General features: G+C 47.6%; 3 protein-coding genes across 3 annotated transcripts in view; all 3 read right to left on the bottom strand.

The window, feature by feature from the left end:
- LOC311353795 (uncharacterized protein) overlaps positions 1 to 13,842 on the bottom strand; it is a gene marked incomplete at both ends in the record, with an annotated part of 125,423 nt that overhangs the window by 103,177 nt on the left and 8,404 nt on the right. The gene's annotated exons all lie outside the window — the stretch shown is intronic.
- On the bottom strand, positions 104 to 12,655 carry zbtb17 (zinc finger and BTB domain containing 17; the record flags this gene model as incomplete). The annotated part of the gene is made up of 15 exons (XM_084474500.1): positions 12,516 to 12,655; positions 11,040 to 11,275; positions 10,479 to 10,655; positions 9,671 to 10,042; positions 9,430 to 9,519; positions 8,396 to 8,721; positions 7,711 to 7,853; positions 6,675 to 6,975; positions 6,018 to 6,105; positions 5,453 to 5,569; positions 4,560 to 4,680; positions 4,090 to 4,220; positions 1,386 to 1,628; positions 763 to 852; positions 104 to 642 (listed from the first exon to the last, which is right to left on the bottom strand). Exons 2-15 carry the CDS (start codon positions 11,242 to 11,244, stop codon positions 104 to 106), a joined length of 2,943 nt encoding a protein of 980 aa, XP_084330626.1. The 5' UTR covers positions 11,245 to 11,275; positions 12,516 to 12,655.
- Positions 13,520 to 13,842, bottom strand: part of hspb7 (heat shock protein family, member 7 (cardiovascular)) — a 3,196-nt gene continuing 2,873 nt past the window's right edge. Inside the window, exon 3 of the mRNA XM_084473776.1 lies at positions 13,520 to 13,842. This exon is cut by the window's right edge and continues 308 nt beyond it. The gene's annotated coding sequence lies outside the window, so the exon portion shown is untranslated.

Here is a 13,842-nt window from a genome sequence, read left to right as displayed (position 1 = left end):
ATAGTTTTTGTTCACTCATAAATTATGTCAACACTCCTCAGTCCGCATTCACAGGAGGACCGACGCGGTGCCCTGAGACACACGCGTGCAGAACGTGACTCGTTTACACCGTCACCATCACCTCGCCCTCCAGCTCTGCTTCCGTCTTCACCTTAACCTCCGTAGCATCCACCTCCCCTACAGCCACGGCCTCGACATCTAACCCCAAAGGAGCGTCCGTACGGCCCAAAGCCTCCTCTTCACTCCCCTCCTTCTCCCCCCCCTCGCCTCCCTCCTCCTCCTGCTCCTGCTCTTCCTCTGCAGGTATAGTCTTTCCATCATCTCCCTCTCCTCCTCCTCCTCCTTCCTCCTCCTCCTCCTCCTCCTGGTGCTCCTGGCCCTCCTCCGCCACCTCGTCGCTCTCCCTCCCGGCCTCCTGCGTGCGGTACAGCACCTGGCCCTCCTGAATGACGTGGTGGGCGGCGGGCTGCCAGGCGGTGGCCCCCTCGTCCCCCTCTGTGGTGTACTGGTAGTAGTCGCCGTCCGCCTGGAACATGACCAGCGCCTGCGCCGTGTGGATGCGCACGTGCTGCGCCAGCGAGTTGGCGTCCAGGAACTTGTCGCCGCACGAGTCGCACGCGTACAGGATCTGCGTGTTGGGGTCTGGGGGCAGACGAGAGGGGTACAGACGTGAGGTGAGAATACGTCCTGTCCCGTTGGTTAAGCGTTAACGACGAAGTGATGAAGAGGAAGTGACCGCAGGGTCACTGCAGCTAGTCTCACCTGCTTCCTGGACCTTCTCCACGGCCTTGGTGATCTCTGCTTTGAGAGCTTCGGTGTCGTCTGTTGACACAGACGTCGTCACCGGAACCACTGTGTGAGAAGACACGATGGAGGATCGGTTGGTCAGCAGGACAGGAGCTCTGGGCAGGAGCTCTAGAGCCAGACGGCCCCGCAGTTCTACCTTTACCCTTTCTCTACTGTGATTAGAATAATAATTTTAATTTTATATTTCTTACTATTTAACTATGTATTTGTACTTTCAAATGACAAGACTAATAATAATAATACAAATGAAACAAGCGAATATCAATTTTAAAAATCTAGTTAAAACATAAAAGCCTCCAAACTATGAATGAAACTATGAATTTTGTCCACCAGTCAACCTTAAGGCTTAATCAGGAGTTTAGCCATAGCCATATATGTATCTTTGTTTTGTTTCCACTGTGTTATGGTGTGTGAAATGTATATGTGTTCTATGCACACAGTGGCTGCTGGGTCGCAAGTACAAATTCCAGCCAAGCTGACAATTACGTTCTATATCATACTGTATCATATCAATAACACAACCGTGACCACAGCTTGTGTCCTAAGCGACGCTGCAGTCAGGGGGCGACGCCTCCCACCTGTGAGCTGAGCCACCGTGCTGGCGGCCAGCGCCACGATGTCCTCCGTGGTCACCGTGACGATGTTGACCTCCCCCGAGGTGACCATGTCGTCCAGGCCGTCCATGGCCTCGTCCGAGCTGCCGGCCAGCACCAGCCTCTTCATGCCGGCCTTGCCCTGGTGCACCGTGCGCACATGGGAGCGCAGGTTGTCCACGCGGTTGAACCCGCGGCCGCACTTGTCGCACAGGTACGGCTTCTCTCCTGGGAGGAGGCGAGATTCAGCGGTGTGATTGGTCACATATAGGCCATGGGGCGATTCGCAAACGATTCGGTCGGAACGGACGAATCCTGAAGGTGAACGACGAGAACCGATTCCCAAAACAAGAGAACTGATTTTATTTTTTTTTAAACATAAAACACAGATATGGTCACGTAAATAAAATATACAAACGAACAGAACTTTGTTCCCCCTCGACTTTATATTGATTGAGTCTAAAACCTTCTCATCGTGGTTGAGGCCGCTTGGGCTATTCTTCTTAAAACCACACACGTGTCGTGCTCCAGCGGCGTCGTGGGCTAATGCTACAGAAATTAGCTGTTTTCCGGGCATCGTCACCGTCTGAGACCTTCTGGTGTTTTAAAAGGCTCCATTTGCGGGCGTACCTCATATTTAAAAGCAAAGTGGTGGGGCCAGACACCTGAGATTCCCTGCCAAATGACGTATACGGACGTATGACTTAATGAACTGAAAAAACTGAACGAACGAATCAAACGAACGATTTGTGATAGTGAAGGGAACTGAAAGAACTGGTTCCCGGAAAATAATCGTTTTGCCCGTGCCTAGTCACATACATATACAAGAAATGCAGTGAGATGAAAAGTGGCCGTTGCCGGAGGAGATTGTGCAACATTGAAACATATTCAAATAAGATGAGAAATATAATAAAAATAAGAAATGAAATAACAAATACAACAATTAGCTTTTGAGGTAGTCTATGTTATATCTATGTGTCTGTGTGTGTGCATGAGTTGGACAGCATGTGTGACTTGGTTGGGGGCCCTGTTGAGATCAGTGTTTACATTGATTGCCTGGGGAAAGGAACTCCATCTCAGTCTCTCTGTTCAGGGATGATGGGTCACAGGGCAGTAATGCAGATTGTTTGTGTCAGAGGGAAAGATGGAGGAAGTTAAGCTAAGGTTGAAGAAAATTGTGAAGCACTTTTCACTTTATCCAAGTTTGGAACAGGTTCCAGGTTCCACCAACTTCAAAGGACAATGCAAGTCTGGGCGATCAAATCATTGTCATCATAGTCTCTCCTGGCTTCACTAAGACCTCCGTTAACATTTGTCAAAATCACTTTTTTGTGCTGATCATTTCACGTGAAGGCGCCTGACTCCTATTCATAAAGTATTATATTAATATAGAAGTAATGAAATTACTACTTCTTTTATCCAGTGCATGTGCGACTTAAACACATTAAGACACATTCCTTCAGCTTTCTGAGCTGTAGTCACAGGATGCGGTCGGCCCAGTGTGACGGAAATGATTACAAACTCAGTGATCAGATTATTATCATTTTGAGTTAACGTTTATGTATTCCGGAAGCCTCAGTGAGGTGAGACACCTCTTCTGCTAAAGAGAGACGAAGAGATGTGTACATCAGTTTACTTTTTCTCTAGACAGGGGACGACTGGTGGGTTGGTGTGACACACAGATTTACACTGGACTTTTTCTTTGAATCAACAGGTGGATTCTGTAATCAGACTGTTACCTGTGTGGATGATGATGTGATCAGACTGTTACCTGTGTGGATGATGATGTGATCAGACTGTTACCTGTGTGGATGATGATGTGATCAGACTGTTACCTGTGTGGATGATGATGATGTGATCAGACTGTTACCTGTGTGGATGATGATGATGTGATCAGACTGTTACCTGTGTGGATGATGATGATGTGATCAGACTGTTACCTGTGTGGATGATGATGTAATCAGACTGTTACCTGTGTGGATGATGATGATGTGATCAGACTGTTACCTGTGTGGATGATGATGTGATCAGACTGTTACCTGTGTGGATGATGATGATGTGATCAGACTGTTACCTGTGTGGATGATGATGTGATCAGACTGTTACCTGTGTGGATGATGATGATGTGATCAGACTGTTACCTGTGTGGATGATGATGTGATCAGACTGTTACCTGTGTGGATGATGATGTAATCAGACTGTTACCTGTGTGGATGATGATGATGTGATCAGACTGTTACCTGTGTGGATGATGATGATGTGATCAGACTGTTACCTGTGTGGATGATGATGATGTGATCAGACTGTTACCTGTGTGGGTGATGATGATGTGATCAGACTGTTACCTGTGTGGATGATGATGTGATCAGACTGTTACCTGTGTGGATGATGATGTGATCAGACTGTTACCTGTGTGGATGATGATGATGTGATCAGACTGTTACCTGTGTGGATGATGATGATGTGATCAGACTGTTACCTGTGTGGATGATGATGATGTGATCAGACTGTTACCTGTGTGGGTGATGATGATGTGATCAGACTGTTACCTGTGTGGGTGATGATGATGTGATCAGACTGTTACCTGTGTGGATGATGATGATGTGATCAGACTGTTACCTGTGTGGATGATGATGATGTGATCAGACTGTTACCTGTGTGGATGATGATGATGTGATCAGACTGTTACCTGTGTGGATGATGATGTGCTTGGACAGATCTCCCACGTTGACAAAGGCCTTATTGCACATGTTGCACTTGTGTGGACGGACGTTGTCATGGTGACGGATGTGATTGGCCAGTTGGCTGGACTGGACGAACCTGTCCCAGGGGGCATCGTCAAATAAAAAAAAAGAAAGAAAGATATATTTATTTATTTATTATCGCCGGAATTCGTGCGTTAACCGAACACATCACTGTATACACACAAAGTACGGGCGTTCCATAACGTAATAACACATTAAGTCCACGCTGTAACAGGTTGATATATATTTACGACTTATCACAAGGGCTGTGACCGGGACACTGCCACGTTAATTGTCAGCAAAAGTTAGTACTGAGACGCCAAGCCCCCTTTTAAAACAAGTAACCGTGGCAACCCCAACAACAACACAAACACAAAACAACACAATCCAAGCGGCCGGGCGCTCCCTCTCTGACCTCTTGCCGCAGCGGTCACAGACGTACGGCTTCTCCCCGGTGTGCTGGCGGACGTGAGCGATGAGGGAGCTGGCCTGGGTGAAGGACTTCCCACACACCAGGCAGAGGCAGGGCTTCTCCCCTGCAGCACGGAGACACGGAGACACGGAGACATGGAGACACGGCCACGCCGTTTTTATTGATTATCACACTCTGTGAGTGTCTTGTCCTGATGTTGTCCTGATGTTTTGTGTTGAGGACCACAATGGAAATAAGTCCTGGACTTGATTGTGTTTTTATCCTCAATTGTATTTGATGTATTTTCATGTGTGTAAGGCATTTGTTTGATACAATTTAATAAATCAAATCAAAATCCCCCAAAAAAAAATTGTTTCATAAAAAACAACAAAAAAACGGCTGTACCGAAAAACATACGAACCGTGACTTTAGTGTATCGTTACCCCCCTAGTGCTTAGTGTGCGACCCACCTGTGTGTGTGTGTTGTTGTGTTAACCCACCTGTGTGTATGCGTTCATGTTCTGTGTGTGTATGTGTTGTTGTGTTAACCCACCTGTGTGTATGTGTTGTTGTGCGACCCACCTGTGTGTGTTGTTGTGCGACCCACCTGTGTGTGTCTGTTGTTGTGTTAACCCACCTGTGTGTATGTGTTGTTGTGTTAACCCACCTGTGTGTGTGTGTGTTGTTGTTCTAACCCACCTGTGTGTATGCGTTCGTGTTCTGTGTGTGTATCTGTTGTTGTGCTAACCCACCTGTGTGTGTGTGTTGTTGCGTTAACCCACCTGTGTGTATGTGTGTGTGTGTTGCTGTGTTAACCCACCTGTGTGTATGTGTGTGTGTGTGTTGTTGTGTTAACCCACCTGTGTGTATGTGTGTGTGTTGTTGTGTTGACCCACCTGTGTGTATCCGTTCGTGGCGCTGCAGGGCCCCGGGGTCGGCGAAGGCCCTCTGACAGTGCATGCAGATGTAGGGCTTCTCCCCGCTGTGAACGCGCAGGTGACGCTTCAGGTTACCTGAGGAGGACACACACGCACACGCACACACACACACACACACACACACACACACACACACACACACACACAGTACAAGGGAGGTGAGGTGAGGTGGACGAGATGCGATAGCTGCAATCTCTTCGCTGCTGCTTGCTTCATGTCCTGCTTGTGGTGTAATGTCGTTCTGTATGTCGATTTGTCTGTATGTGTTTTTTTATTTGTTTGCAATCTCGTTGTGTGTGTGTGTGTGTGTGTGTCGGCGGTAAATTCCGGTACAGGCGAGATTTCAAATTAGAATTTAAACGTACATTTTCAAATTAAATTAAATTGTAGATATTTTCTAATAATGCTTACAACACAAAAAACAATGAATATGATAATGAAGACTTCAATATCCGATTATTGACTTATATTCAAATCATAGAGAAAATATTTGCACGCTGAAGAAATGTGTGTTGCAGCTCACCTGAAGTGGTGAACTGTTTCCCACACTCTCTGCATTTCAGAGGACCGTCCGTAATGTGGATCTTTAAATGAGCCTTCAGGTTCCCCATCTGAGGGAAGCATTTCAACATGAACATCACATGAGTGAACTAAACCTATGGGTCTTACATCCACGACATAAAGACGACCCAACTACATCTGGTTTTGATATCATTCTGTGATGCAAAACGTTTGGCGGTTGACACAGTAAATAGATAATGGGGTAATAAATGGGGTTTACTACCACACGATGGCTAATTACCACACGATACTCTACAGTTCTGACTGAAGACTGTCCTACACTCCTCTAACATGAGGACCTGACTGAAGACTGTCCTACTCTCCTCTACCACGTGGACCTGACTGAAGACTGTCCTACACTCCTCTACTGTGTAGACCTGACTGTAGACTGTCCTACACTCCTCTACTGTGTAGACCTGACTGAAGACCGCCCTACTCTCCTCTACCACGTGGCCCTGACTGTAGACCTCCTACACTCCTCTACCACGTGGCCCTGACTGTAGACCTCCTACACTCCTCTACCATGTGGACCTGACTGTAGACCGCCCTACACTCCTCTACCATGTGGACCTGACTGTAGACCCTGCCCGATCGCCCCCCCCGGCGCTCCTCCGCTGACCTGATTGAAGCGCTTGTCACAGTGCGGGCACTTGTTCCCCTTGTCCGTGTCGTGGGTCTCCAGGTGCCTCATCTTGGCGGTGGGGTCGGAGAAGGCCTTGTCGCAGAAGTCACAGTTGTAGGGCTTCTCGCCGCTGTGCACCAGGTGGTGGCGCTTCATGTTGCCGGACGTGGTGAAGAGCTTCCCGCACACGCCGCAGCTGTAGCGCGCCTCGCCCGTGTGCCGCTTGCGGTGCAGGTTGAGCAGGCTGATCTGGCGGTAGCTCTTACCACAGGTGGAGCAGCAGTAGGGCTTCAGAGGGCTGTGGGGGGGGGGGGGGAGACGTCAACCACCTCGGCCTAGCCCCACTGGCGTTAGATCTGTGGTGTCTGTGTGTCTTTGTGTTTGTATGCTCTGTAGTTCGTTGTTATCGTTATATTCTTATGTTCTCTTGTTTAAAACGGCGGCTCCCCTTCAAGGATTAATCATTTGTATGATTATCTTATCTTAATCTTAAAAGTAAAAATGCCTGGATGTGCTTTGTGTGTTAACAAAGGGAGATATAACAGCTGGCAGGGGATTCATTTGTATCGGGTGCATTTTTTTTTAATGCAATTTCCATTCATTGTTTTTGGCATAAATCTCTCTGGGGATTTTCAGCCGAGTTATGAAATCCTTTTTCATAACTTGGCTGAAAATCTCCAGAGGGATTTATACCAAAAACAATTAATGGAAATCATCAAAAGAATATTATGAATGCTGGCAAGATTGTTCTAACAAGGTGGTGTAAGGACTGACTACATTGATCCAACAACCTACCCCCTGTGCAGAATGACCTGCGTGTTTAACTGACCAAACTACTGACCTGTGTGTTTAACTGAGAACACTACTGACCTGTGTGTTTAACTGACCACACTACTGACCTGTGTGTTTAACTGACCACACTACTGACCTGTGTGTTTAACTGACCACACTACTGACCTGTGTGTTTAACTGACCACACTACTGACCTGTGTGTTTAACTGACCACACTACTGACCTGTGTGTTTTAACTGACCTGTGTGTTTTCTCGTGGGCCTTGCAGGCCGCGGGGTCAGAGAAGGCTTTGTGACAGTCCCTACAGCTGAACGGCTTCTCTCCCGTGTGAATCCGAATGTGCCTTTTGAAATTTCCCGTGTGCGTGAATTTCTTTCCGCAGTCCTGGAACGAAACACATTTGACAGTGAACCTTCTCTAAGTGACAAATCGCTTTTACGATTAATTACTAAACAATGACATTCACCGACAAAATAGGGACGCGTGTTACCCTGGAAATCCAGAGTTCTCGCGAGAGCACAACTTAAGTTTGCTCAGCTCAGAGTCACTCTGGGAACGAGCAATATACTCACTCCCCAATTGCCCTGGCCCAGAACATGAACCAATCACATCAGTGTATCTGATATAGGCGGGGCCAAAAGCGTTGCTGTTTTACCGACCGGATACAGCAAGAGTCTAATCTATTGGTTAGCTCTGCTGGTCTGGATACGTCACCTCTTGTATTCTTCTGATTGGTCGTAGTGTTATCCAATTGTCGTGCAGTGATATTTTCAAATGCATGCTTGGTGCCGCCCCTCGAGTTGGGCCATTTTCATCACTCGTTGCCAGACCCTACAGCGTTCTAGATGTGGCTCTGGATTTCCAGGCTAGACGTGTGTGAGGCAAATTAACACACAAACCCACACAAACACACACACAGCTCTCACCTCACACTTGTGAGTCACGGAGCTGTAAGGCTTCGACTCGGAGCGTCCGTTGGCCGAGCCCGTCGGGGTGATCCTCCCCTCCTGGATGCCGCCTGACTCCTCCTCCTCGTCCTCATCTTCCTCCTCCTCCTCCTCCTCCTCCTCCTCCCCCAGGTCTTTGGTTAACTCACAGTCCTCCTCCCCGTCCGCCATGTGGCCGTCTTCGTTCTCCTCCTGGGCCTCCTCACCATGTTCTCCTCCTCCTCCTTCTTCTTCTGGGCCGGGGAGTCCTGTGGGCTCCTCCTGCTTCACCCGCTTCGGAGCGCTCTCCTCATCCGTGTCATTATCTTGATAGGAAGGAGAAGAAGAAGAAGAAGGAGAAGGAGGAGGTGGAGGAGGAGAAGGAGGTGGAGGAGAAGAAGGAGGTGGAGGAGGAGAAGATGAAGAAGAAGAAGGAGAAGGAGGAGAAGGAGGTGGAGGAGGAGAAGATGATGAAGAAGAAGGAGGAGGAGAAGAAGATGATGAAGAAGAAGGAGAAGGAGGAGAAGGAGGAGAAGGAGGTGGAGGAGAAGAAGATGATGAAGAAGAAGGAGAAGGAGGGGAAGGAGGTGGAGGAGAAGAAGATGAAAAAGAAGAAGAAGAAGAAGGAGAAGGAGGAGAAGGAGGTGGAGGAGGAGAAGGAGGTGGAGGAGAAGAAGGAGGTGGAGGAGGAGCAGATTATGAAGAAGAAGAAGGAGAAGGAGGAGAAGGAGGTGGAGGAGGAGAAGATGATGAAGAAGAAGGAGGAGGAGAAGAAGATGATGAAGAAGAAGAAGGAGAAGGAGGAGAAGGAGGTGGAGGAGAAGAAGATGATGAAGAAGAAGGAGAAGGAGGGGAAGGAGGTGGAGGAGAAGAAGATGAAGAAGAAGAAGAAGAAGGAGAAGGAGGAGAAGGCAGACGTTTTTATACTATGCCATAAAGACATCTGTGCCAGTATACAGTATAAGTGACAGTGGCAGACACAAGCACAAGGCGCTGCTTGTTCAGGGGATCGGATCGGGTTCCCTCCTCCTCACCAGGGGGGAAGTTTCGGCGAGGAGCTCTCCTGATCCTCCGGCCCCTGGAGCTCATGTACACCGACCCCCCCGAGCGGCTCCACTGAGATTCTGGAAAACCAGAACAGATGTCACTAAACGCTCCGTCATTAAAGTCGGTGACTGAAAGTGACTTTTGGGGGGAAGTGACGGAGAAGTACCCACACTGAGTCCTACGGGGGGGGGGGGGGGGGGGGGGGGTCCTACGGGGGGGTCTACTCACTGGGCGTGTAGTCAGCGTCCCGGGGGTCGTCCTGGAACTCGGGAACGTCCTTCACGGCGCTCTCCTCCTCGGGGACCGCCGCCGCCGCCGGCGGGGGGGGGGCCTTTGTCTGGGCGGACGGCACTTTGAGCGGGGAGTGTTTAGGCGGTCTCCCCCTCCCCGGGTGGGTTCTGCCGGGGCTGGGAGACGCCGCAGCCGGCGCCGCCAGCGGCGGCGGGGCGGTGGTGTGTTCGGCGGGTTCGCTTGCGGCCTCCTGAGCTTTCTCTCTCTCCACCGCGCCGCCGCCCTGGGGCTGCGTCTCCTCCGCTTTGGGAAGCTCTCTCTCTCTCTCTGGGTTCTGCTCCGGCCTCTCTTTGGCCTCTTCGTCTTTTTCTTTGGTGTCGGTAAGAACGCCGAAGGGAAGAAGAAGAATGAATGAAGTACGGAACAACCGTCTTGAACACGACACAAACACGACAGGGAAAGCGCCAGCATATGAGCAAACCAGGCAATGATGCAACGACTTTAGCTGACATTATTGTTCAAGGTGCAATTTCAGTACATTCCAATTCATTGGGACAATTGGACCGGGTAAATGCTAACTTCTAAAGTGGAAAAAAAAACTAATTTATGTTGCCAGAAAAAACATTTTTATACAATTTAAAAAAATCACAGTTGCACAAAATGACATGGAAAGCTTCAAAGGCATAGCAGAAGTCTGTTTCGGTAACGAGTAGCGGTGGCTGGATGAAAGGGGGCCGTGCCACATCCTGAAAAGAGCTCCCTTTGGACGCAGGCGGCGGGCCTATCCCACGTCTGTAGAACCCACCGGCAGAGAAGTCCGCTATGAGCGCGGGTGCGGAGGCCGTGACCGACTGGTAGGCGGAGCAGGCGTTGACCACCTCTTGCATCTGGAGAAAGTTGGCCACCGCCACCACGTCCTCCACGTTCTGACAGCTGAGGCTGAGCTTGGCCGTGTACATGAACTCCAGGACCTGGCCCAAACCTAACGGCAAAACCCAGAGGAATACCGACGCGTTAGCAGGGTGAGGAGGAGGAGGAGAGGAGGAGGAGGAGGAGGAGGAGGAGGAGGAGGAGGAGGAGGAGGAGGAGGAGGAGGAGAGGAGGAGGAGCGGCTATAGCTGATGGTAGTTCACCAGCTATGACCCCTACACTGTTGTTAGCATCATAGCATCTTGTTTGGCTGCTTGTTATAACTTTGTCGTAGTCTTTTAAAATACAATATTGTAAATAAAGTGAAATAAAGCATGTACTCTGACAGACTCTAGCCTAGCCGTGTTTATGTGACCTTCAAGACAAGCAGAGTCTGCCTATAAGTAACCTCATTTAAAAAAAGTCACATTCAAAAAACCTTAAACGAAGAAGAGACCTGCAGCGTTGCTGATGTCCAGGTGCACCACGTCGTTCTGGTCGGTGAACAGGGTGCGGAAGTAGGAACTGCAGGCGGCCAGAACCGCCTTGTGGGCCTTGAAGTCCACGCCGTCCACCACGAAGGTGCAGTCGCACAGCAGGCCCATCTGCCGCTGCTGGTTGAGCTGCTCCAGGACCTTCCCGCTGTGCCAGGGGAAGTCCATCTTGGATGAGGGCTAACTTATCTTCACCAAGCTGCTGACAAGCAAGAAGAAAAAAAACGGTTGATTAATGACTTAACATGGACATGGAGAGACACACGTCGACTTGGTTCCCATGGGGCGCACTGGGGGAAGTGTTGTAGGATTCAGTACATAATACTAGTTCAATAAGTGAATTGGTCATATTTATGACGGTATAACTGATTGTTAGACGTAATGCAAGTTGTTTTTGTTACATTTCAATACATATTGGACAAATCTTGCAAAAACTATTTGTAAACCTGTCCTGTATCCATGTGGTATGTTCTAGTCTACTTTATGGGACATATTGCGAAAATAGCTTATAACCTATAAAGTGATATGTCTCTTAAAATCAACGAGCTAATGGGGTGGAAATCACCATATGCTTAGTAAGTTATTGTGTGATTGGTTTGGGGTTGTTTTTTTTCACAATCACACCCAAAAGTGTCTAATAAAATAAAATCCTTCCACTATCAACAGACGATTCGTGTCATGTGATTAAAGGACGTCACTGGGCGATACGGGCAACAAGACACCAATCAAGTTGTCTTATACGATACGATACGACTTTATTTGTCAGTTTGCACTGAAATTTTGCTTTTTGCATCCCTGGGCAAACTCATTTAAGAAAAAGGGAGGACATACAGTATACATACATGTAGACATATAGCATAAATAGACAGACATGTGGGCATACAGTACATGTAAAACATAAACAGAGCATCAACAGACCAGCATGAAACTTACAGCCACAAATGACAATATCAAGCATGACAGAGGACATGTACACACATACATCACTTGGAGACACTATATACATGAATAAATAAATATTGCACCAGATCTTAATGTTGCTGGTTTAACAAAAGGATTGATTGATGTATAAAAGTGTCTAAGTTTGTTGTTTGCGGAACTCTAAAGCTCTCTGTTCGAAGGCAGTAGCTGATATTGTGTGAGACGTCAGTGGAAACAAATCATCATATTCTGGACGACTGGACGTCGAGGCTTCTTTAATTCGAACGAACTTTTTGTTTCCCCCCCCCAGCTGCTTGGTGGTGGTTGTTTGACGGTGCGACCGATTGATTACAATTCCTCCCATCGTTGTCCCTTCTCTCTCCGGGATTAATTGAGCGTGCCTGGACGCGCATGTAGAGAGAGAACAAGATGGCGCGCGCTGGCGGAGGGCCTGTCGCCTCTCGCTCGGTCGTTTTAAAAAGCACGCCATTTTAGCACAAAACCAACGCAGACGTTACCTTTGCGCACACCACGCCGCTCGCCGGTGTCCGAATGGTCCGAGCGGTCGTTGTTTTGGGGTGTTTTTCGGGCGACGCGGGATTGCACTCAATCGAGTTTTTCGGTGATCGATCTTGCTCCGCAGACTAGAGATCCGCCGCCATCTTCCGCTCTCTGATCGATTGATAGTGGCCGGGCGGAAACCGGGCGGGAGCACGCGCAGTCGTGAACCCCCCCGCTGGAGATGCTGCCTGTGGCCACTGGGGGGCGCAGTCTACTCGCGTTTAATTTAATTCAATTCAATTCAATTCAATTCAACTTTATTTCGCCGTGTATATACAGATACTAGGGATTTGATTTGGTCTTCTCCTCCATGCAGGCAACACACAGTAAAACAGAAAGACAAAGGCAAAAACACAATACGAGGACAAACTACCATTATGAGCAATAAATGAATAGGAATGTAGATAGTGCAGTGTTAAATAAAAATAAAGTGCAAGGAGTCCGAGTTTAAGAGTTATTTAGGAGGGCTATTGCTTGGCGTGACCCCAATTACATACCAAACCAGCGCTTTTATGAACAGTGCTGTGCGACAGTTTAAATGCCATCAACACAGTCCAACGTATTGCGTATATATATGTGTGCGTGGGTTTATTTTTACTTTATAAATGCTGATTTATGATTCAATGTTCAAACTCAATTAATAATAGAATTGTCCATTTGGTTGACAGTGTTGCGGTGTTACACACCGATTCGGATCAAAGAAGGATGAGAGACCAGTCACTAAACTATCGGGGAGGTTCATCGAGTTTAATGTTAATGTATAACTTTACATAGAATAAGAAAAATCACACGTGGCAACTGTATGATCACATTGAACATTAAATGCTGTACATTATATAAAAGTACCATGGCCTATAAGATGTAAGATCTTCCATCGTTGAGGTGGCTGCTGAGTTTGTTTGAATAATGTGGGTGTATTTTTAAGAAGTTTATTATCCAGCATTTAACAAAAAAAAAGGAATTCACTTGACACTTTTTATTGTTTTGGTTATATTATTAAAAATGTCCCCACAGTGTACACAGTCTCACACAAGACGATATCTAATCCCAAAACAGCCTTTTAAAAATTTATTTCACAAGTATAATGTGCTATAACTACTGAACATTATTATTGTGATTAGTAATGTAAGCAGGGAAAGTTTTAAAACTTAAAAAAAAAAAAATTAAACTCTTAAATTACTAATACTAAAAATTGTATCAGAGAGAAAAAAACTCACAGACTTTAAAAACACAACTAACGGTTTACATGATGAATTGAGCCGGACTTAAAGACCAGAACAGAGC

Source organism: Micromesistius poutassou (genome assembly GCF_964030765.1).
Source record: "Micromesistius poutassou genome assembly, chromosome: 10".
Classification (NCBI taxonomy): Eukaryota; Metazoa; Chordata; class Actinopteri; order Gadiformes; family Gadidae; genus Micromesistius; species Micromesistius poutassou.
The sequence above is the reverse complement of the archived record's forward strand: the minus strand, read 5'-3'. Positions and strand labels throughout refer to the sequence as shown.